The 23912-nt window shown below is 53.4% G+C and overlaps 2 protein-coding genes across 2 annotated transcripts; one reads left to right on the forward strand and one right to left on the reverse strand.

The window, feature by feature from the left end:
• Positions 1–265: 265 nt before the first annotated feature.
• Mvb12a (multivesicular body subunit 12A) lies at positions 266–4952 on the reverse strand. The gene is made up of 10 exons (XM_006995925.4): positions 4937–4952; positions 4555–4798; positions 4380–4478; positions 4109–4205; positions 2429–2555; positions 2061–2180; positions 1871–1977; positions 1239–1300; positions 685–741; positions 266–529 (listed from the first exon to the last, which is right to left on the reverse strand). The coding sequence occupies exons 2-10, from the start codon at positions 4636–4638 to the stop codon at positions 467–469; spliced, it is 816 nt and encodes a 271-aa protein (XP_006995987.1). The 5' UTR covers positions 4639–4798; positions 4937–4952; the 3' UTR covers positions 266–466.
• An 11177-nt stretch (positions 4953–16129) lies between these two features.
• Bst2 (bone marrow stromal cell antigen 2) lies at positions 16130–20371 on the forward strand. The gene is made up of 5 exons (XM_006995926.4): positions 16130–16485; positions 17176–17251; positions 18307–18346; positions 19813–19933; positions 20112–20371. Exons 1-4 carry the CDS (start codon positions 16186–16188, stop codon positions 19913–19915), a joined length of 519 nt encoding a protein of 172 aa, XP_006995988.1. The 5' UTR covers positions 16130–16185; the 3' UTR covers positions 19916–19933; positions 20112–20371.
• The last annotated feature ends 3541 nt before the right edge of the window (positions 20372–23912 follow it).

Below are 23912 nucleotides of genomic sequence, written 5' to 3' on the forward strand. Positions count from 1 at the left end.
TGTCTCATAAATAACATAAAGGACTTGCAGAGGACATGAGTCCAGTCCCCAGTCCCCACGTCAGGGGGCTCACAACCACCGGGGGCTCCAGCTCCAGAGGAGCCAATATTGTCTTCTGGTCTCCAAGAGTACCTGCATTCACACACACACACACACACACACACACACACACACACACACACACACACACACACCTGCACACACATACACACACAATTAAAATCTAAATAAATCTTAAAAGAAAGAAAACAAAAGACTCCACGCGGCGGGTACCAGGAAGTGTTTAGTGCCGGAGCATGGGCGCATGCGCAGCCTTCCAGACACACGCCTTGACAAGTGAAGAGAAGGTTCCATCCAGGCCGCCCCTGCACCTCCAGGCAGGAGACCCTATCTCGGCGATGCGAGGCTGGATGTCAATCAGCAGTGCTGGTGAGGTGGGTGGCGGCCGGGGGCACCCGAGGCCGGATTAGGAGACGCTGGGGGGCAGGCGCGCCGCTGCGGTCTTCTCCACCACGAAGCCATAGTTATACTGGGGGAGCGGGGAGAGGGGCTGAAGGAGGTGCTGGGGGCTGGAGGGGTACACTGGGAGTGACTGCGGAGGGGGGACAGCCTGGGGCAGCTGCCCATCCCTGGGGAGTAGGGGACCGGGTGGGGCCCCAGCACTCCATGCAGCCCGGCACTTACCTCCTTCTCAATGTCCGCCAGTGACTTAATGGTCAGGTCCCCGAAGGCAGAAAAGTTCTAGCGGACACAAGTGGGAGCGTGAGGCCCGAGCCCCACCGGACCGTGGTGTGTGTGCACACGCCACGTGCACGCACAAACACTCACCACGGTTTATGAGGGTCAAGGATAACTTCCAGGAGTCGTCTCTCCTGCTATGTGGGACCCGGGAACTGAACTAAGGCAGCAAGGCTTCGTGGCAGGGGCCGACTGAGCTATCTCTCAAACATGCCCCCAACTTCTCAGACGGCGTCTCAGGTAGCCCAAGCTGGCCTCAAACTATGTAGCCAAGGACGAGCTTGCTCCAGAGCCCCCTGCCTCCACCTCCCGAGGACTGGGATGACGGGCGAGCAACACCCTAGCTGGCCCTAAGTCTCCCATCTTTCAGGACTTGCTCCACAAACACTAGCCTCAGCCTCACCCCACTCCTCACAGCCCTACTCTGGGATCCCCTGGTCTCCATCCCCCACCCATTCAGGTCACGGTCACTGTGCTGGATCCCAGGGACGCTGACTCACCAGAGGCCCGCAGCTTTTGCCCTCGAATCGGGGGTGCAGCGTAAAGGGAACCCCATCCATGGCTGCAAGGAAAATTCCCGGAGATGCTGAGGTGGAAGGCCCAGGACACCCTGCAGCCCCCCTCCCCCGCCCGTGACCCCGCCCACCCAGAGCGGCTGTGATTCTGGTTTTGGGTCCCATGCGCTCCTGCAACTCGCCCAAGAGCCACAAGCCCAATAAACCCGCTAGCTCCCTAAACGACTCTGCATTGGTCTGTTGTTGGTGCTCTATCTGGAGAAATTTGTTAATGTCAGCCCGGGAAGAGGTCTCACAGCACACCCTGGATTCTGCCCTGGGCGCCTGCAGAGCATGACCACCAAGGGGGGAAATTACAGCCTGGGGGCTCCCACCACCCACATGGCGGCTCACAACCCTTTTAACTCCAGTTCCAGGGGATCCGTCCTCCTCTCCACCCCACCCAGGGCCATGCACACACATGGCACACAGGACCGCATGCGGGCAAAACATGCACGTACATAAAATTAAAATAAATCTTAAAAATAAAAAGCTTGGTGGGAGGGCCGGGGAGAGGCCCCCACGCAGTGGGGAAGTCATAGCTCCCACCCAGGCTGCAGTGTTTCCACCCTGCTCACCTGAGATGCCATAGAGACTGGACGCCTCATAGATGGAGTCATTCCTCCGCAGAGTGGATGCCCGGGAGCCTAGCCTGGACAGCGTCCGCTCGGGATGGCTGCCTTTGCTGGGGAGCAGGGGACAGTGACCTCAGTCAGGCTGGAAGTCTTCCTCTTGGCCCACCTGCCCACCGGGGTGCCTGGGCCTCACCTGGGCTGTCTGGGTGGGTCCAGCGAGAGGCCCTGCATATCCTGGCTGATAGTGCGGGGCTTGGGCACCGGCCTTGGCGCCTTGGACTTCTTGCACCAGATGGCAAAACCACCCATGTCCCTGGAGCAAGGGGCGGGGACAGGAGGAAACCAATGCTCTGAGAAGCCGGGGCTGGCAGCGCGGGCCTGCATCTCTGTGTGGCCACCATTTGGGGTATTTTTCTTTCCGAAGCGCTACCTCACCCCAACCAGCGTACTGACTTTGGGCCCCTGAGATCCGCATCCCCACATGCAGAGGGATGAGAAAGAGGTCAAATCTGGAGGTCAAATGGCAGGGAAGGAGCTGAGGCCGGGGATGCTCTGTCCTACCCCACTCTCAGGTATCCAGGCACAGCTTTGGTCTTCCCGCTCAGCTTCACGTCACACACAACCATGTCAGCAGCCCCCAGGGGCATCAGCTTCACACACATGCGCTTCTTCTTGGACACAGAGGCCTCTGGGAGTGGGGGCAGGGGAGTGAGAGAGGGGAGCAGGGCAGGGAGGGGGCACCCAGAGGGGAGCACCCAGAGGGGAGCACCCAGGGATGCTCACCAGCAGTGTGTCGGGACAACACCGGGGAGCTGGGTAAATCATAAATGGTGATCACAGGAGGGGATGCACTAACTTTTGGAGTCATCGAAGCTGACTTTTGCTGAATATTTGTGGGGTGGCTGTGGAATCGACAGTGGCGTATCTATTTTGGCACCCCAACCTCAGTTTCCCTGGTCCTATAACAGTGTGTGTGTGTGTGTGTGTGTGTGTGTGAGAGAGAGAGAGAGAGAGAGAGAGAGAGAGAGAGAGAGAGAGAGAGAGAACTTCTCTTTAAAAAAAAAAAATCCAGCCCAAGGCTGTTGTGTGTGCCTCTTGGGGTGGGAAAGGCTATTTGTATCATATGTATTTGTGTTTATGAGATAGAGTCTCAAGTAGCCCAGGCTGGCCTCAAAATCACTATGTAGCAGAGGATGGCCTCCTGAGTGCTGGATGGCATGCCCATTATGTGGTGCTGCGGATGGAGCCAGGCTCCATGCACAGTGAGAAGCTGCTAGCCGGGCTACAGTCCCAGCCCTGGCTTTTGTGACAGGGTCTCACTCTGTAGTCTATGCTGCCCTGGAATTCACCACGAAGCCCAAAGGGGCTCTGAACTAGAAGCAATCCTCCTGCCTCAGCCTCTCAAGCGCTGGGATAAAGAGCAGCAGCCCCATACCCGGCAGGTTAAGACAGTTGCAAGGCGCTGGGCATGATGGTTCATGCCAGTGAATCCCTGAAGGAGAGGACTGACGTTCCAGGCCAGCCGGGACTACACACTGAGACCCTGCCCCCACCTGCAAAGCCTGAGAGAGACAGCAGCAAAAGGAGGGTAGGGGGATTTCCGGGAGCCTCCTGTCTGCACACTGACCTGACCCTCGGCAGAGCCACTAAAGACACCTCGAGAACCAAGCACCATCGGGGAGGTGGGCGGCCGGGTCGGGCAGGGGGTGGGGGGAGGGGAGGCTGAGCTATGCAGAGAGCGGGGAAAGCCAGCTCCAGGTGTCCCCGCTGTGCAAGGGCCTGGAAAGGAAAAGAGAACGGCGAGGAGGATCCCCTCGGCCACAGGAGCGGAGGGCAAGCAGCGGTGACCAGCGTCCCTCAGTAAGGCGGGTGGGTGCGCCAAAAACACTTGGGGTTGTGGTTTGTTTTGAGACAGGGTTCCGTGTAGCCCAGGCTGGTGACAGGTGTGCCCCCCCACGCCCCACTTCTCGGGAAAGCTGGGACGAACCCACAGCCATCCTCTTGCTTCAGCGTGAGTGCTACTGTGACAGGAGTGTGTCAACTGTTTAATTTGGGGGTAGTGAGTTGAGACAAAGCCTCACTCTGTAGTCCAGGCTAGACGTGAACTCCCTACCATCCTCCTGCCTCAGCTTCCCACGTTCTTCATTAACAGGTTGTGCCTCTCTACCCAGGGAGGACAAATTCTGTACCAGACAGGCGCTCCCTAAGCCTGGTGCTCTTCCGTGGGCCCACGGATCTTACTGGTGTCTAGAGGGTCGTTGACCGCAGAGAAGCCGGACGGCAGGGGGCCCTTGTCCATCACGATCTGCATGTCCACTACCACATTGTCCTGAGCGCTCTGGGCAGACGGAGGAGGGCGGACAGCAGGGGTGCAGCGTTAACGGTGTGAGCAGGGACGAAGCGCAGTGGGTGTCACCGGGCAGGGTCAAGGGAGAGTTGGAAGAGGGTCAGGGGTGTCAGCGGGCAGGGGGAGGGTCGGGAAGGGCTCAGGCTTCCGGATGCCCCTGCTCACCCTCAGGCTGCCCAGCGGGCTCAGGCACAGGAAGTAGCCAGCCTTCTGCGCGAAGCTGCGGCCGAAGCTGGCGGTCGCGCCCTCCACGGTGCAGGTGATCTGCGGGTCGCAGGGATCAGCGGGCTTTGTCCCTTCCCTGCCCCGCCCCTGCCGCCCCTGCCCGCCCCCTGCTCACCGCGCTGAAACCCGGCGGCGGCGGCGTCAGGACTGACGACCAGACCAGGCCCGCGAGCGGCTCCGCGTCCGCCCCGGAATCCATCCTTCCTGGGAACTCAGGAACCAGCTAACGCCCTCGGACAGCCTGGAACCTCGAACTACAACTCCCAGAAGACCTTGCAAATGGGCACCGCAAAGGCAGCTAGTGCGCATACGCAGAAACTGTGGACCAATCCGGTGGAGCCACGCCCTCTGGGCACACCCTTGAGAGATGTTTGCGGAAAAAGAATTAGAACTTCCGCCCTTAATCACCACTCAGGGCGATGAGGAGGCGGCTTAGCTCCCTGTCGAGACTACACTCCCCAGAATTCCATGCGACACCACCCACCGACCCCTCCTACCTTCTCAGGGAAATGGGTGGCCCGGCGCCGCTGACCTGTCACTCCAACAACTCCAAAAGGCGGGTGCTGGTGGGTGAAATGACCCATAGGAGATAGTTAGCGACAACCAGGCTCATTTAAGTAAGCCAGTGAAAACTCCAAGAGTGCTTTAATAATGAATGGCTAGATCAAGAGCAGCCACAGGCCGGGCGGTGGTGGCGCTCGCCTTTAATCCCAGCACTCGGGAGGCAGAGGCCAGCCTGGGCTACAGGAAAGGTGCCAAAGCTACACAGAGAAACCAAACCAAACAAACAAAAAAAGAGCAGCGGAAGCCCAGGAGTGCAGCGGTTTTTAAAGACAAAACCCTTAAGAACCAATTGTGTCCGTGTGGGGCTGGGGGTTGGAGTCACGGGATAACGTATGTCTTTTTGCACATTTTAGCAGTGTTTTCCAACACAAGACAATTATTTCTGCTTTACACTTCCTCTAGTTATTTTAGTTTTATGTTTTAGCTTGCACAAACATTATTTTGGTTAATACATCTGGACCACGGTCAGGGTCAAGGACAGCCCCCAAAGTGTTGCCAAGGCAGGTGTGGCTGTTAGCGGGTGGCAGGCTGAGAGTGTCTCGGCAGGCGCAAACGGAATCAGAACAAGATGGTGTTAGTCACGTCAGTGTCCCTGAGTTCGAGGTCCTGGGCTATATGAGATCCTGCTATAAATTAGAGATAAACAAAAAATGCTTTAAAATATTAGCGAAAAATAAACGGAAAAAAAAAGAGGAGAAAGGAGAAGTTTGAATACTTTCAGTTCTAGGACCTTTGACAAATGAAATTATTGTGGCTGTGCAGCTGTTGACTTAAGAAACGAATAAGATGGACCTGAAGGCCTGATCACAGGCAAAATAAGTTTTTTTTTTTAATGTGGGAGTGGTTTTTGTTTGTTTGTTTGTTTGTTTGTTTTGTTTGAGGCAGGGTTTCTCTAGGCAGCCCTGAGTGTCCTAGAACTCACTCTGTAGACTAGGTTGGAACTCAGAGATCTGCCTGCTTCTACCTCTGAGTGCTGAGATTAAAGGTGAGTGCCACCACTGCCTGCTAAATTTTATGGATCTTATAGAGCAAGGGATCCTCTTTCTATGGGGTTGAGGATGGAATGCAGATCCTCACACATACTAGGCAAGCACTCTGCCTCCAGGTTGACCCTGACCCTGGTATATATTTTCATTTATGTATGTGTTGCCTTTGAAAAAGGTTATTTTGCTTATTTTGGGGGATGGAAAGACTGCTCAGTGGTTAGGAGCAGTGGCTGCTCTTGCAGAGGACCCAGGTTCAATTCCCAGCACCCATGTGGAGGCTCACAACCACCTGTAACTCCAGTTCCAGGGGATCCAACACCCTCTCTGGCCTCCATAGGCACTAGGCATGCTTGTGGCACACAGACACACTTATAGGCAAAATATTCATACATATGAAATAAAATACATAAGTCTAAAAATAGAGTGTATTGTGTGTGTGCACACAGCACAGTGCGTGTGTGGTCGTGAGAAGAACGCTTTCTGGGGGCGGAACCCAGGTTGTCAGGGTTAGCAGCTGTTGTGGGGTTCCACCAGAGAAGACTGCTCAGACACCGGTTTAACCCAACAGAAACTCTTCACTAGCCAGCCAGCAACTGCATTGGGTGGTCAGGATCCCAGTGGAGCCCTGACCCTTTCTCAGGATGAGCTTTTACACACAAAAACCATGTTCTGGGTGGACATACTTCAGTTAACAAAAACAGTTAGTCAGAAGCAGAACTACGGAAGCCAAAAAGCAAGGTCAGTACATTTAGAGACTTCCCAATGTAAGCATTATAGCTGGGATGGAAAGGTATCCTGGCAGTCAGGAGCCAAGGAATATCACAAAATCACATTGCACAACAAACCACAGAAGAGATTTATTGGGAGGGGAAAACCCCAGGAGGGTGGCTGCCTTTGCTCTGGTGAGAATCAGCAGGGGACTGATCAGAAGGCAGGGTTTATATAGATTTCCATGGGGAGGGGAGCAGAACTTTCCAGGGTGGGGTTGGTGGGATTTCAAGCCCAGAATTTGGGTTTTTATTCTGTAGGGTTAGGACAGGGTCTGGCCCTTAGGCCAGTTCGACTGTTCTGTGGGTGGAGCCTGAAAGTTGGAGGTCCTCAGGGGAGGGGCTGCCCCTTGTGTACCTTGAGGGGCTTACATTCCCCCCTCTTTTGTTTATTATTGAAAACAATCAGGTTACAAGAAAGGGGGTGATGTTACCATTAGACTACTTCCTGTTGATGGCAAGCCTGATGTCACTGGCAGGATATAATTGGTGTTGTAGCCTCTAACTCTGTAGCCAGGAGTCCGTAATCCCGTAACTGATTAATATCTGGTTAGCAATCTTTAGGATCTGTTGTAGAAGAAATCTAGATAAGAAGTTTATAAGACAAGATGCAATTAGTAGGATTTGGAAAGGGAGGGGGGGGGGTTAGGAAAGGAAGTATCTAGTTCCATACTGGACTGTCAAAGCCACTGGCCATAGGCATCCAGATGACATGGAAGCCACATTCCTCCCTGAGGAAGAGGCAAAGACCACCTTTCTCTGCTGTTAGTAAACCTCACCCTCGCTGACTTTGGAGCATACGGATCATCTGCACAGCCCACTGGAGATCCTGGATGAACTAAGGAAACCAGCTACTTCTCCAGTGGGATGAGGAGAAGCTGCTCTTCCAGGAACACCAGGATCTCGTTTTACAGCCTGGTGATCCCTTGCCGTCTGAAGAGACAAACAGGCTCTGCCGAATCTCTCAGAATTTATGTTTTTACTTATCCAAGACTTTTCCCCTAAATCTTGAGAACTGCTTTTAAACCATAAAACCCACTCTATGAGTGAGGCCCCCTGTGCTTTACCAGCGCCTAAGTGACTTCTGTGTTTTGTTTACCTCAGTCAAACTCCCCAGACCCCGAATCTTGGCACTCTCTGAGTCAACAGTACCCATTCTTGTGAAAGAGGCCAGATGGACTTTGTAAGGAATCTCAGTGTAAACATACCTTGAATTGTTGTGCACTTGGGGCTGAGTTCATTGTTATCTGAATACTTTATTTCAAAATTGTGCTGTGCTTAAATATGGCTGATGTAAAATGATCTGCGCCAGACTTAGAAGTTCTGGTCCAAAACCGGTTGTAATAAAATCGGGCTGAGCCGCGTTTCATTCTTGTCTCTTCGTGGGTCATTTCTTCCCACCTGCTGTAAGGTCTGCAGGGGATCACTACACCCCACCACAGCAGTGGTCAGGTTGAGCGGTTGGGAACAGGTTTCCTGAACTTTTGATATCTTAATATAACAATAGTATGGAGAGAGAAAGAAATCTGAATCATTTTTCATTACCTTAAAACACTTATACAGCCGGGTGGTGGTGGTGCACGCCTTTAATCCTAGCACTTGGGAGGCAGAGGCAGGCGGATCTCTGTGAGTTCGAGGCCAGCCTGGGCTACCAAGTGAGTTCCAGGAAAGGCGCAAAGCTACACAGAGAAACCCTGTCTGGGGGGGGGGGGGAACAAAACACTTATACCTTCAGAATGGCTGTTTACATGCCTTAAATCACTGTCTTAGACCCTCGGGCCTTTCTACACCAGAGAGGGAGTTCCCAAAGAGCATTGCGGCTGGCTGGCTGGATCCCAGCGAGTCGCCAGCCACTGGGCTCTGGTCTGCCTTTTGTGTCCACTACCTTTTGTTTGAAGGATGTAAATCTTACCGAGTTCTTCCTGAAGGGTTCAAAGCCTCTGCAAAACTTGGTTGCAATGGGACTTGGAAAACCATGGCTGCGGACTGCTTCAGCCTGTCTCTTTAGGGAGCTCCAGATAAGAGGCTGTGGGATGTGGAAACTGACTTGCTAAGGTGTAAATTGTATAACAATTAAAAAAAAAACCTTTTGCATACAGTCAGCTCACCAAAATTTGGCTTCCCTGCCTGTGGCTTGCAAAAGCTAAGATTCATCCTAGAGTGACCCTGTTTCTTCCAGGGACCGAGTAAAACTGAACACCTGATGGCACAACACACTTTCTTGGACCTGCAGAACTTACTTTAGTCTTGTATAATTAGCGGGAGCAGCCTTAATATCACACATCCCAGGGGCTCAGGAGAGAGAACTACGGACATCGAGGACTGTTTTCAGGAAATAGAATCTCAGCACACCGAGCTCTTAGTCCAGTCATTTATTCTTCCAAATCTTCTCCGTCCTCCCGTGCCCTGGGAGTCCCATTAAATATACACTTACAAGCAGTATTCCCTTAGCAGTGCAAAGCCAGACTTCCAGGGTCAAATGGAGGGGTGATAAGAATCACATAGAGAGACAGTAATGGTTAATTATCATTTGCAACCCCAAAGGGAAGTGACCAATGGGGAAATGAATTAACTAAAGGCTAAATTCAGGTAATATCTAAGAAGAGGGCTCTTATGTGCTCAACTATAACCTCAAACGTGATTGGTAGAAAATGTTAAGAATCTATAAGTCGATAGGTCAATGGGAAAAAAAAAACTGTCTTCTTTTTTCCTGTGGTTCCTATCTGTCCAAGCTATCTGCCATTTTTCTGCAGGGTGGGGGAAAGTGTGCTCGGTCGCTTGGCAACCTGTACAGCTAGATGCCTCTGGTAATAGTTAAAGGGAGATCTGGAACTAGAGGTAAGGTTTGGGAAAGCAGGAAGTAAAGTTTAATTAGCACATCTGCCAGGCCTTCTCAAACAGGTAGCCTGGATGCTTAGGTCTGTTCTTAGAGAGTACAGAGGTATCTCTGATAAGGTGCTTTCCTCCATCTGGGGATGGACCTGGCCGGATGCTGCCAATGATGATAATTACAGGGAGGCTTGAACTGGGGTTCTGGCTGAGCATAGCTGTCAGCACAGAAGGTTTCTAAATACTCCTTTAGTAGAGGGGAAATGGTGCCCAATCAATGATGGAAAAGCTACAATAGCACACAAGACACTCACAGCAGAAAACGGCTGATAATCAAAAGCCAAATATCACGAAGATTCCTTGAGCCTCAGCTTGACCTCCTGAAGGCCCTTGGCTTCTTCCAGGTATTGGCTTTGTCATAATCAGCTGAAATCCTACTTTATACATGTTTGTGGCTTGTACCTCTTTAGCTGTGACATTCTCAGATTTCCACAAAGCTTTCTTAGACCCTCATTACAACTGGGCTGCATTTCACCATAACCTCTCCTGGGCTCTCTAGGACCCTCGGTCTTGCCGCACAGTGCCAGACCTCAGCTGCTTCCCATGACTCCCTCATGTCTTGTTAAACTAGTACCGCCTAGGTGACTCGTTTTTCCCCCAGAGCTGAGGACCGAACCCAGGGCCTTGGGCTTGCTAGGCAAGTGCTCTACCACTGAGCTAAATCCCCAGCCCCTAGGTGACTCAAGTTACAAAGTTTGCCTGCCAGCAGGAGTACGTTCCTGTTTGATTATGTGGAGTGCAGCTTTAACACCTTATTAAATTGTTTTTTTTTAATTCCATCATAAACCCTGTTTTATGATGTCTGTTTTCAGGGCAGGAATTATACAAGAATAGAGAAAACAGGCTTGGGGAGGGGGAAGCCCCCGGGAGGGAGAGATAGATGAGGGGGCTGAATCGGCCTTTGACAGCCTGATATAATTTCCTGGCCCTGTTAGGACAGCCTGTTGGTTAGAGGTCGGGGTCTCTATATGTAAGAGCGGCCCTGGACAGGTGGAGTGAGGAAGAAATAGAGGGAGAGCAAGTTCAGCTATAAAAGATTTTCAGATCCTTTGTTTGTGCAGTGGCAGAAGTTGCCACCATTGAAAATCGAGCATGCCAGTTTAGGCCATCGAAATGTCCTGAGGTCACGCTGTTCGTAGTAACAGAGCGAGGCTTTAATAAAATCCGAGTCCGTGGAGGAAGAGAGGGCAGGTCTCAAACATGGCTTCTTCTGGAGGGAGTTTCTATAGCCCCCCACCCTCGCTTTCAGGCCATAAAACCCACTCTTCTGAGTGATGTCACCCATGCTTTATAACAGGCCGAGTGACCTCTGTGTTACTTAGGGCCAGGCCAGTCCGGACCCCCACAGGCACTGTGTTTACCTCAGTTATTCTCCTTAGGCCCTAACTTTGAGCTTTGTCTGAAAGTCAACAATCCTACGATGAAGCCTTTCAAAGGCGAACTTCGCAAGCAGCCACAATATCAACACGCCTTTAGCTTTGTTGTATTCATGGGGCTGAGTTAATTATTATCTGAACACTTTTTTTTCCCCCCAAATTTGTGCTGTGCTAAAGTAAAATGATCTGGGCCAGTTCCAGAAGTCCTGGTCCAGCACCAGTTACGATAAAGTCGGGCTGAGCTGAGTTTCATTCTTACCTCATCCGGATTGGTTTTCCCCGCCCGCCCGCTGTGAAGCCTGCAGGGGAACCCCCTCACCACACTGTGTCTCTGGCAGGGTCAGAGGCTGTCTGCAAGGCTGCATCATGGTTGTCCCAATAAATCGGCTCTGGCGGGTCTCAAGGGCCACCGTCCCGCCTTGCAAGACACCTAAGTCCTCTCGGGATGTGGAGCAGGTTCACAGCCACTACTCACTCTTCGGACGCTGGGCAGCCGTAAAGGGGGATTCCAGGCAGAGGGGAGTTGGTTTGCTGCCTCAGGTACCCCATCAGGCCTTCAGGAAGACCCAGCGCCCCTACCTTGACTCCACAAGGTAACAAATATTTGGAAATGACCCATCAAGCCAGATTTGCACTGTAATCAGGCTGGAAATCTGGAAAAGTGTACAATCCCCTCCAGAAACTGTCAGACTGGTACCTGCAACTGGGCCTGTTACAATCTGCCTCCCTTGGTCAGACAGACAGGAAATCCCTTCCAAACCCCAACAGAAGGGCCTCTCTCCTGGAGTTTCCTTTGGGGTTTGGTTTTGGTTTTGGAGGTGTGGGAGGGGGCTGAGGCATACATCTAAGGCAGGGTCTCATGTAGCCCCAGCTAGACTTGAACTCACCGTATAGCTGAGGCTGACCTTGAACTCCTGTCCTCTTGAGAGCTGGGGTAGCAGGTGTATAGCACTCCTCTGGGCCTCTCTTGCTCTGTGCTGCGTATGTCCTAAATAGTGCCCATTGACTTTCCTCAAAACACGATGCAAGCTCCAGGCCATGTTTCATGGTAATCTGTTATTGGATTTTTCCCAGGGGCCTGCCTTGAGAAAATCCTTCTCAGAGTCCTGGGAAGACGCTACATCCGGCGTGGGGTTATCTGAGGGAGAAGAATCTATGTAGGGCTGGAGAGATGGCTCAGAGGTTAGCAGCAGCGACTGTTCTTCCAGAGGTCCTGAGTTCAATTCCCAGCAACCACATGATGGCTCACAACCACCTGTAATGAGATCTGGTGCCCTCTTTGGGTCTGCAGGGACACATGCAGACAGACCACTGTATACATAATAAACAAACAAACAAACAAACAAACAAACAAATAAATATTCTTCTTTAAAAAAAAAGAATCTATGCACACCAGTTTCTTACGTCCGTTTACTTTATTTCTCTATAACAAACTTCTATCTACATAGCGTCAGTTCCGTTCTGACTCTCAGTTCCTCTCTGTCCCTTCTGTTTCTGTCCTCTCAAGCCCTAGTAAGCTCTTATGCTCTCGATCTCATCTTCGTCCTCTGTTCCTTCATCCTCCATCTTTCCTTCCTCTTCTCCTCTCCTGAGCTGATTCAAACCCACCTACAGTCTGCAGAACTTTTCCTTGCTCCTTACTCCTCTGCCCGAGCCAGTTTGCCTTCTCATCCACAGAAACTCTGCCTTGTTCTCTTCTCTCCGGCCATGCCACTCTGCTCCAACCAGGAGTTCTGCTCCAGTCTTTACTGCACCTGGTTCTGCAAAAAGCCCTATTGTCTTGAGTGAACAGCTCTGCAATACCACTAGGCCTGAAGGCAAGGGGTGGTCTGAGCTTCATTTGCACAAGAAACAAAGCTATGCATCTTCAGTCCACCTGTCTCCTAGGCCTGTAGGGGTGTTACCTCGTAGATCAGCAGTAGGTCTGAGAAGCTCAACTGTTTGCCATATGACCTAGTAGTATATGATTGCATAAGAAATTCATAGCAGAAGACAGCTGACATATTAAAAGCTGAATAACACCAAATATTCCCTGATAAATGGATTCCCTCTAGAAAGATTCCTTGACCTTTCTAGGTCTAGCTCTATTATATACAGCTGAATCTCTTATATTTTCGGTTGTGAGCCTAGCCTTGAACGGCTGAGCCATCTCTCCAGCCCCAGCTGAATCTCTATAACATATTCTTATGGCTTGCAGCAATCTGTGTGTCTGTCTTCCCCCACCAGCCACTGCAGGACCACCATTGAGTGCCTACTGCATACCGAAACACTTCTGTCTCCTCAGGGTCTCTCTAGAAAAGATGGTCCTTCCCATTCCCATTCACAGAAAGCTTGCTGTAACTTGGGTGGCAGGTGTCCCTGTCAGGATGCCCCTGGTGGCAGGACAGGAGCCTGCTTGTTGGCCAGGGCCATGTGGGGAGGCACAGTGTGGGCCTCCCCTGCCTGGCCTGCCGTGGTTTCCTGCAGGTGGCAGGTCGTCCTCCAGTACAGATGCTCCATAGACCCATGGCCCTTCCACGGATCAAGGGGACACAAAGGTCACCACTGAGACGCTGGCCACAAACCCTGGCCTTTGCCCTTCAGTTCACAACTCAACCTTGCAGCCTCAGTTTCCCTACCCTGCCAGGGTCCAGCCTCTCAGGTCCTGAGATGGGGAAGGGGATCAGCACAAGGAAAACTTCTGACCATCAAGTGGATTGCACTCCAGTGGCCCGAATAGCTCAAGCTGTCATCTTACCAGGGTTACATGAAGAGCTCTCTTATTGGCTTCTGTTTTTGACTTTAAGAAATACATCACAGCTGGGCAGTGGTGGCGCATGCCTTTAATCCCAGCACTCGGGAGGCAGAGCCAGGCGGATCTCTGTGAGTTCGAGGCCAGCCTGGGCTACCAAGTGAGTCCCAGGAAAGGCACAAAGCTACACAGAGAAACCCTGTCTCGAAACACCAAAAAAGAAAAAAGAAAAAAGAAAAAAGAAAAAAGAAATACATCACAGGCTGGAGAGATGGCTCAGGGATTAAGAGCACTGACTGCTCTTCCAGAGGACCTGGGTTCAAGTCCAAGCACCCACATGGCAGCTCACAACAGTCTGTAACTCCTGTTCCAGAGGACCAGGCACCCTCACACAGACACACATGAAGGCAAAACATCAATGCACATAAAATAAAAATAAATAAAGAAGAAAATACATACTAATTTAAGGAATCCATCGTGATCATTATGAAAGCCCCCATTGTTCCCCTTTATGGTTCCCCAAATACACCTTCCCACCCGCTACGTAACCTTATTCTATACACAGAGTTCAGCATTTTTCAGCCTTAACTAAGTATCCAGCCAGACACCTCCTGCTCTCACAGCACTTACGTCAGCTGGCAGCTACTTGTGGTTACAAAAGTAAAAAGTAATGGACCTGGGTGCAATGCTTAAAGCAATAATCAAACCAGACAATCCTTTCATGTCTGCAAGATATATTTTTATACAGTTCCCTCTACTACAAGAGGGTCCCATGTCTCAATCTCTCTGTAAAAGGCAGACCTTGAAAAAGCACTCTTGTCCCATGCCGCTGTGCCATACTTCTTCCACCGATATAAGCTCCTATGTACGGGAAGGATAGGTCTATCCATCCCACACTTTCCAGTGTATTTTTTCCTCTTAGAGCACACCAGATCCTACCAATGATTCTATGCTTGGTGTCCAGGGAACTTACTCTCAACAGTTGGCACCATGTGTATTCCCGAGGCTTTCTCCCTAGTCTGTGTACGCATGCTCTGCTCTCCTTTCCCGAACTGTGAGACAGGGTTAATGTTCCAAGTGTTGTGTTCTCATATGTACCTAACTGTCTCCATTGAGTCAGAAAAGTCCCCAGGATTGGGAGTTGTAATTAGCAATTCCAGATAAAAGATTTTGAAAGACCCCCAGGGGAGATCTTCCTTCTGGAGAGACCCCAAACCCAAGGAACACACCGAAACCACAGATCAGATGCAAACAGCAAGAGGGTTTATTAGATACACAGGTACCCGGGGCCAAGTCTCTCGGAGGACTTGCGCCCCTTCCTAGGGCAAAGGGGACTTTTTATAGGATCCCAGGGGCAGAGGCGCAGTTACAGAAGCGAGAAGCATAGTTACAGGGCTCTTATTGGTTGTTTCAAAGAAGGCCAGGGTGAACTTGGGGTCGTATTCTTTAATTATCAGAAGTTTGATATGTGGCTGACTTGGCCTTGCTCAGGGTATAGTGGGCGTTTTTCCAGCCCAGCTGCTTATTCCTCAAGGCCAGGGGGCCAGCCATAAAATATCCTGATTTGACTCAACTGTTTTTCTCCCAAGGCCGCCGACCACAGTTATCTCTCTCAAGGCCGGGTGGCTGGCCAGCCACAGCTGTGAACTCCTATTTTTCTGATTGCTTCAGAATGGCGTTTCTTAGGCTAAGTTATTGGGACCGGGGGGGGGGGGGGGGGGCATTTTATTGGCCCAACGCCCCATGTCCTCATAATGGAGTGGGGGTCTTTCAATTTAAGAAGCATTAACCCCCTGCTGAATCTTGGGAAATATTTGAGAAAGAGCAGAATTTCCAGGGAAAATTACAGCTGTTGCATGTGTGACTGACAAATAAAACTAAAAACCACCCAAAGAATCACCAATATAATGAGAGAGAAAAGAGCCTGCAAGCTGCATGAATTTTGCAAATTCCTTCACTCTCCCGTGGACTACTGGTCCTTGCCAAGTAAGAGTCCGTTTCCACAGGTGCCTTGCCCCCAGGAAACCCGTGGGACAGGTGGCCATGTGCTGATCCGAGTCTAGGCTGGACTGCTCCCAACACTACCCAGAGACCAAACCAGCAACTACTGTGGATAGCCATGGTTCAGATGAGTCCCAAGCCCACAAGCGCCCAGCATCCGGTTACTGGACAGGGAGGGCCAAGAATTTGAGTTGAGTTCCAGAAGTTTCTTTTTCTTTCAGGAGAATTCCACAGCAAGCCTAATTAATTCCTCCCTTTCCAGAGAAATGAAACCGAAAGGCTATCTTTTACTTGCTGGAAGCACCTCGGCTGCTCTGGGCCTGCCCCCAGGTACTCTGGAAGTTGCTATTGGCTGCAAGCCGGACAGGCTGAGGGGCGTGGCCCGGAGAGGGTTCCAGCGCCGGGCTCCCAGCTCCGGGCTCTACAAACCACATGGCACCCACTTTCTACCACTACCTGCCGGCGCCCATGGACGAGAAATGGCAGGAGCAGGGCCGGGGTCTCCGCCCGCGGTACCTGGTGGCCGCGGCCTTGGTGGTCCTGTTCCAGGCGGCCTTGGTGACCCTGCTGATCTACTTCGCCGTCAGGGCGAACAGCGAGGCCTGCAGGGACGGGCTGCGGGCGCAGGATGAGTGCCGGAACATCACGCACCTGCTGCAGCGCCAGCTCACCCGCGCCCAGGACGGCCTGCTGCAGGCGGAGACGCAGGCCAACACCTGCAACCGCACCGTGGTAAGGCCGGGAGCCGTCCCAGGCCCCCGCCCCGCCCCGCCCCGCGACTGAGGACCTTGGCCGGGGTCTCCCGCTCCCCACAGCTCCGAAACCGGGGGCCTCAGCATCCTCCCTCCCGGGACCGCTTTGCGGAGGGTGATGGAGTTGGAGAGGGGACAGCGCCGGGGCTTCTCCGGGGACTCCACTCGGCCCTGATGATCGGAACTTCTTTATTTTTTGAGGAGACAGGGTCTCGCTACATAGCTCAGGCTACCCTGGGAGTCACTCTGTAGACCAGGCTGCCCTCGAATGCATAGAGTTCCCCGCCTCTGCCTCCCAAGGGCTGGGACTAAAGGCGCGCGCCACCACCTGCAAATATTGAAACTTTGAATGTGTCTCTTAGAGACCTTGACTGGGAAGTGTCGTTGTTGTGTTTGGGGAGGACTTGCTAAATCTGTGCGAGCCGCAGAACATCTGGAACTTTCTAGTAGGTTCTAGCCATGAAGAGCTTTCAAATTTCCGTGGGGAAGTGGGGGCTTGAAACTGTGCCGTTTTGGAGACGGCGCGTTTGTGGCCAGGACTGGTGGGTACCGAGGGGGAACCTGAAAGGGCGCTTGTTCGGGTCAGGAGGTCCTCTGATGACTTGGCCTGGAAAGTGTCTAGGGACCAAGACAACAGCCAACCCGTGTTTCTGCCGCTTCTCTGACTCAGGTGACCCTTCAGGATTCCCTGGAGAAGCAGGTGTCTCAGGTCCGGGAGCAGCAGGCCCGCATCCAGGAGCTTGAGAGTGAGAAGGGGTGGGGTCGGGGGGTGCAGGGGCAGGGCTGGGGCGGGGGGTGCAGGGGCAGGGCTGGGGCGGGGGAGTGCAGGGGGGCAGGGGAAGGGCTGGGGCGGGGGAGCGCAGGGGGGCAGGGGAAGGGCTGGGGCGGGGGGTGCAGGGGCAGGGGGAGGGCTGGGGCGGGGGAGTGCAGGGGGGTAGGGGAAGGGCTGGGGCGGGGGAGTGCAGGGGGGTAGGGGAAGGGCTGGGGCGGGGGGTGCAGGGGGGTAGGGGAAGGGCTGGGGCGGGGGAGTGCAGGGGGGTAGGGGAAGGGCTGGGGCGGGGGAGTGCAGGGGGGTAGGGGAAGGGCTGGGGCGGGGGTGCAGGGGAAGGGGAAAGGGCTGGGGCGGGGGGGTGCAGGGGAAGGGCTGGGGCGGGGGAGTGCAGGGGGGTAGGGGAAGGGCTGGGGTGGGGGGTGCAGGGGCAGGGGGAGGGCTGGGGCGGGGGAGTGCAGGGGGGTAGGGGAAGGGCTGGGGCGGGGGTGCAGGGGAAGGGGAAAGGGCTGGGGCGGGGAAGTGCAGGGGGCAGGGGAAGGGCTGGGGCGGGGGAGTGCAGGGGGGGAAGGGCTGGGGTGGGGGGGTGCAGGGGAAGGGCTGGGGCGGGGGGGGGGGGTGCAGGGGAAGGGCTGGGGCCGGGTTGAGAAGGAACTAAGAGGGACTCCAGACCGGGACTTGGGGAGAGGTGGTGGCCCAGAGTGAGGGGACAAACCGAACCCAGGGGTGGGAGAGCCAAGACTGGGGAGTGGAAATGGGCCGAGAGAAGCACCGTGTCGGGAGGGTGGGGGCTGCGGGGCTGGAGGGTCCTGGACAGCCCTGTAGAAGGGCTTTCCTTGATCTTGCTTGGCCCTTGCCTTGATCTCCCTCTCCCTTAGGCGGCGCTCCCTACCCCCCCACTCCCCCTCCCCACCCCCGCCCCCCACCGGCCTTGGCTGATGTCTGGCCTTGGTGTTACTTTGGGGTAGTCTCCTGTCCCCGCCCCCCTCTCCCTGCCTTCCCCTCGCTGACTGGCCCTCTGTGTCCCTGCAGGCAAGGTCATGACGCTGAACCAGGAGCTGGAGAAGCTGAGGTTAGAGACACAGCCCCCGCCCCTGCCCTCGGCCCTCCCACTCCCCAACCCCCCAACCCCCCACCCCCCACCCTCCCACCCCCCCCACCCCCCCCACCCCCGCCACTCTCCACTTCCTTCCTCAAGACCGGGAACCCACTTGGCTCACACAATCTATAGCTCAGGTCTGAGCTGTGAAGAAGGCTTAGTGAGGAGAGCTTGCAGCGCTAGTTTAAGGACCTGAGTTCGAATCCCCAGTACCCACTTAAAAACCGGCTGTAGTTATTATGTTCGTAGCTCCGGTACCGGGAAACAGGCAGAAATATCATGGGGCTCACTGGCCAGCCGGATGCGCCCAGGCAGTAAGCTTCATGTTCAGGGAGAGACCCTGTCTCTCCTGGAAGAGGAAGAGGGTATGCAGGCAAAACTGTAGCCTTCCCGTCCCAAAGTTCACTGCCAAAATAGTAATAATAACAATTAATAAAAATCAGGTGGAGCCAGGCACGTGGCTCACACCTTTAATCCCAGCACTTGGGAGGGAGGCAGAGGCAGGTGAATCTCTGTGAGTTCGAGCACAGCCTGGTCTACAGAGTGAGTTCCCGGACAGCCAGGGCTACACAGAGAAACTGTGTCTGGGCAAACAAAACAAAAAGCCTCAGAGGGAAACCATCCCTAGACCACTGCCATAGGTGACCAATCCCAGCTCCCTTCCTCGGGAATGTGGGGGGTGGGGCAGCCTAGGAGCCTCAGCTTGGTGACAGGGGTCTGAGATCCCATGGGAGAGGAGGAAAGAGGAGCCTGAGTCCAGGTCGACCTGAGTGAGCAACTAGCGAGGTCTCCGGCAAAGTCTCAATGCTAAGACACTGGCTGCTCTTGCAGAGAACCTGGTGCTGGTCCCAGCAACCCGGCAGGCAGGACACTGGTCACAACCACCCATAACTCCAGCTCCATGAGCTCCACACCTCTGGACTCTGAGGGCACTGAATTCACACACACACACACACACACACACACACACACACACACACACGCACACGTGCACACGCACACACACACACGCACACACACAATTAATAAAATCAGGGCAGGTGAGGGGATTCGGTGGATGAATCACTTGCAGCACAAACCTGTCAACCTGTGTTTGATCTCAGAACCCACACATGCCTCTGACTCCACACATGTGCCATGGTATGTGAGTCCTCATGCATACACATCACACATGCACCTGTGCACACACTAAATAAAATATAATAAAGTTTTAAAAGAATAAAAATAAAGTCTAAGGAAAGAAATTGTGACTTTAAAATACTAAGAATAGGGCTGGGAGAATCCCAGCCTAGAATCCCCCAATGGGGGCTGGGGGCGTTGCTTAGGGTAGAGCCCTGCCTAGAATCCCCCAATTTCAAACCTGCACAGAAACATTTTAAAAGGAGGCAGGTCATCAGGAGTCAGGTGACCTCTGCCTGAGTCATCCCCTCTCCACCCAGGACCGCTGAGGAAGCTTCTAGAACATCGCAGAAGAACTCTGCCAGCTCCGTGGTGCTCTCCAGCCTACTGATGTTCACAGTGATGCTGATTCTGCTCTTTTGAGGATCCAATACTTAGTAGGTGAGGAACTGGGTCCAGGGGAGGTTGTGAGACCGCGGACATCTGGGGGAGAGGGAGACATTGTGTATGTGGGTTATACTTGGGCCAAGAGAGGAGCCAGCTCAGGGCGGGGGTCATGGCCCTGCGGTGGGCGGATCGGGTGGCAGCTATCAGTTAACTGGGTCTCTCCTCTCTTTAGGCTACAGCCTGTTTTGACACAGATGCGGTTGCACCTGTTTGAAGTCACTGGGGACCACGGTGGCTCTGGAGGCATCGTGGCAGCTCCGAGGATGCAGACGCCACTGAGTGGAGCCTGGATTGTACCTCCCTCCCTGACTTATGACCGGGGAGGGTGAGGCGCACCTCCTTTTTTTGTTTTCATGGTTACTGGGGAGGAATTTCTTAGTTCTGATGTTTTTGAGTTACGAATAATAATTTGGAAAGAAAACTTGCTTCTAAGTTGCTAGTGTCCCTGGGTCCCTGCTTTCCTGCCCTGCGTCCCACCTCTTGTATATTATTAAAGGGCCAGCCTTAATAATATCCTTCCCAGGGGCTCAGGAGAGAAACTATGAACGGCGAGGACTATTTTCGGGAAAAAGAATCTCAGCACAACGAGCTCTTTGTCCGTCTACGTTATTCCTCTGGGATAAAATCTTATCTACACAGCTACAGCTCTGTACTCAAGCCTCGCTCCTTTCTCACCTGGTTTCTCCCTGCCTTTATCTGCTGTCCCCTCTAGGTTCTATCTTAATTCTCTGGTCTTAATTCTGCCTCATCTAGGTCCTTTTCATCTCGTTCTTACCCAGCTAGTACTTCCCCATCTGACTTTTCCTCATCTTCCATCTTGCCCACACGTTCTCTCTGGTCGAAATCCTCCATATCCCTCTCAGTTTCCCGTCTCCTCTCTTCCTTGCTGTCTCCTTAGACCTCTAAAGCCTCTCAGGTCTCTGAGGTGTTCCATTATAAACCCAAGCAATAGCATCCTCTGGCCGAGCAAAGTCACCAGGCTTGAATTCTTAGGGGTCATAAAGGCAGGTAAGAATTTTCCTCAGGCAGTGACCACCAGGCTTGCTTTTACAACCCAAAATGGGAGTGGTGAAGGAGGAGATCAACAGAGAGCTAATGACCGGTTAGTCTATCAAGAAGGGGATCTGTGTGCTCAGTCTGCATTCCTAGAAGTGGTTAGGTAAGAAGTTAGGGGTCTATTAGTAAGGCTGTGAGAAAGGAGGGTCTCACCCTAAATTGCACAAGAAATAAAGCTATCCGCCTGACCTAGGAGACAAGTGTTTCATTTGGCCTGGGATGCTTAAGTCTGTTCTTAGAGAGTACAGAGATATCTCTGATAAGGTACTTCCCTCCGTCTGGGGATGGACCTGGATGGATGCTGCCAATGGCGATAATTACAGGGAGGCTTGAACTGGGGGTCTAGCTGTGCCTCAGCTTGACCTCTGGAAGGCCCTTGGCCTCTTCCAGGTATTGGCTTTGTCATAATCAGCTGAAATCCTACTTTGTGTATATTTCTGGCTTGTATCACCCACTGTCGGGGACCACCCTGCAAGCTGAGGTGATTGCTGACCACACCTGTCCACCCGCCCACTCTGTGGCCTCATTCAGCGGGTACAGAGGGTGGCTTTCAGGACTATGGCTCTCACCTACTGGCTGAGGCCAGAATGGCTCTCCATGCTCCTCTGTCTCCCGCAGTGAGCTCTGGGCGGCCGGGGGTTTGTCCTGGAGAGTAGGCTCTGATGGCGGTGAAGGAACGGACTTGCTCATGAAAGCGAGAGCGAGGAGGCAGAGCCCTTTACCTAGGCTGCCAGCAGAGGGCGTGGCCCAGACTGCAGGTGGCTCTTCCCACCTCAGAAGACCTGGATCAGCAGTGGGTCTTCCCGCTTCAAATGATTTATTCCGTCCTCACAGCCGTGCCCAGTCCCTTGGGTTTTAGTTAATTCCACATGTCGTCAAGTTGACAACCAAGAACAAACATCATGGAATTTACACCAGTTTACACTCAGTTAAGCCGCCTTCTGTGTGTGTGTGTGTGTGTTTGTTTGAGAGAGGGTTTCTCTGTGTAGCCCTGGCTGTCCTGGGACTCTGTACACCAGGCTGGCCTCAAACTGACAGAGATCCACCTGCCTCTGCCTCCCGAGTGCTGGGATTAAAGGTGAGCGCCACCACCGCCTGGCCAGTTAAGCCTTCTTAAGGACTACTGTCCCCCAGTTTCCATCTCCCTCTCAGTCTCTAGTGCCTAGCTCTGATTACCCCTACCCTCCGCCCCGGGATATCTCTTCCTTCCTCCACATCCTCCTGGGACCCAGCTATTGTCCCTGCCATTTCCTGCCTGTGACACTGAGGTTCACAGTCTTGTTCCCTTGACCCCATAGTACCCACTGGAGACAGGGCTCCCCTGGGGACTCCCAAATGCCCCTTCCCAGGCACCTGTAATCCCTTTGTGCCTTGATTCTTGTTTGCTTCACATCATTGTCCTTGTCTTGGTAAACAGTTGGTGACCATGCCCTTTCCAGTGTCGGGCAGATTGTGCAAGCTCTTCTAAATCCTCACACCTGAGGTCTTGCTCAACCCTGCTGTGTGTGTGTGTGTGTGTGTGTGTGTGTGTGTGTGTGTGTGTTCTGGAAACCAAACCCAAATCCTGACCCCTGGGCCACGCCCCCAGCCCCTCACTGGGAATTCTAGGCGGGGCTCCACCCTGACCACGCCCCCAGCCCCTCACTGGGGATTCTAGGTGGGGCTCCACCCTGTCCACGCCCCCAGCCCCTCACTGGAGGATTCTAGGCAGGGGCTCCACCCTGACCACGCCCCCAGCCCCTCACTGGAGGATTCTAGGAAGGGGCTCCACCCCTGACCACGCCCCCAGCCCTCACTGGGGATTCTAGGCGGGGCTCCACCCTGACCACGCCCCCAGCCCCTCACTGGGGATTCTAGGCAGGGGCTCCACCCCTGAGCCACGCCCCCAGCCCTCACTGGGGGATTCTAGGCGGGGCTCCACCCTGACCACGCCCCCAGCCCTCATTGGGGATTCTAGGCGGGGCTCCACCCTGACCACGCCCCCAGCCCCTCACTGGGGGTACTTAGAGCTGGCCCTTCTCGGGTGGTCTTGGACGGTCCTCTGAGGCCGACACCCAGCTTGTGGGCTGTTGACTTGACTTTAGGAGGGGAGCGGGCAGGGTCATCATCTATGCTGGACAGGTTCCCCACACACTGCAGACCGTTCATCACCCCGTCACCCATTGCTCTGTAACTTAGCCTAATAAAATCAGATTTCTTGGGGTGAATTTTGGAACAGTAGAAGTGGAGGACCAGGCTCCATAGGGTGACTGCCCCTCCCTTGCAGACATTTTCTAGAAGCCCTGACCTGTTCGCCGCCTGCTGCTCCCTCCCTCCCTCCCTCCCTCCTTTCCTGTTTTCTGTGAAAATTTCCTGTGGCTGATTGGCTAGGGAAGGGGAGGGCGGGACTTTTTCATCTATTTGGGTCACTGTCTCCTTCACACTGGACCCTCGAGGCTATGGAGGAGTTAGAGGAGAGAAAGGAGACAGCGGTGCAGTGGACACAGACAGACACAGACAGACAGACAGACACAGACAGACAGACAGACACACACATGCACAGACACAGACAGACAGACAGACAGACACAGACAGACAGACAGACAGACACACACACACACTGACACAGACAGACACAGACAGACAGACAGACACACACACTGACACAGACAGACAGATACACAGACACACTGACACAGACAGACAGACACACAGACACACACACACTGACACAGACAGACACACTGACACAGACAGACATACACACACATGCACAGACACAAACAGACAGATACACACACACACTGACACAGACAGACAGACAGACAGATGCAGACAGACACACTGACACAGACAGACACACACACACTGACACACACACAGACAGACAGACACATGCAGACAGACACACTGACACAGACAGATACACACACACACT

The sequence above is a fragment of the Peromyscus maniculatus genome, chromosome 17, assembly GCF_049852395.1.
Source record: "Peromyscus maniculatus bairdii isolate BWxNUB_F1_BW_parent chromosome 17, HU_Pman_BW_mat_3.1, whole genome shotgun sequence".
Taxonomy (NCBI): Eukaryota; Metazoa; Chordata; class Mammalia; order Rodentia; family Cricetidae; genus Peromyscus; species Peromyscus maniculatus.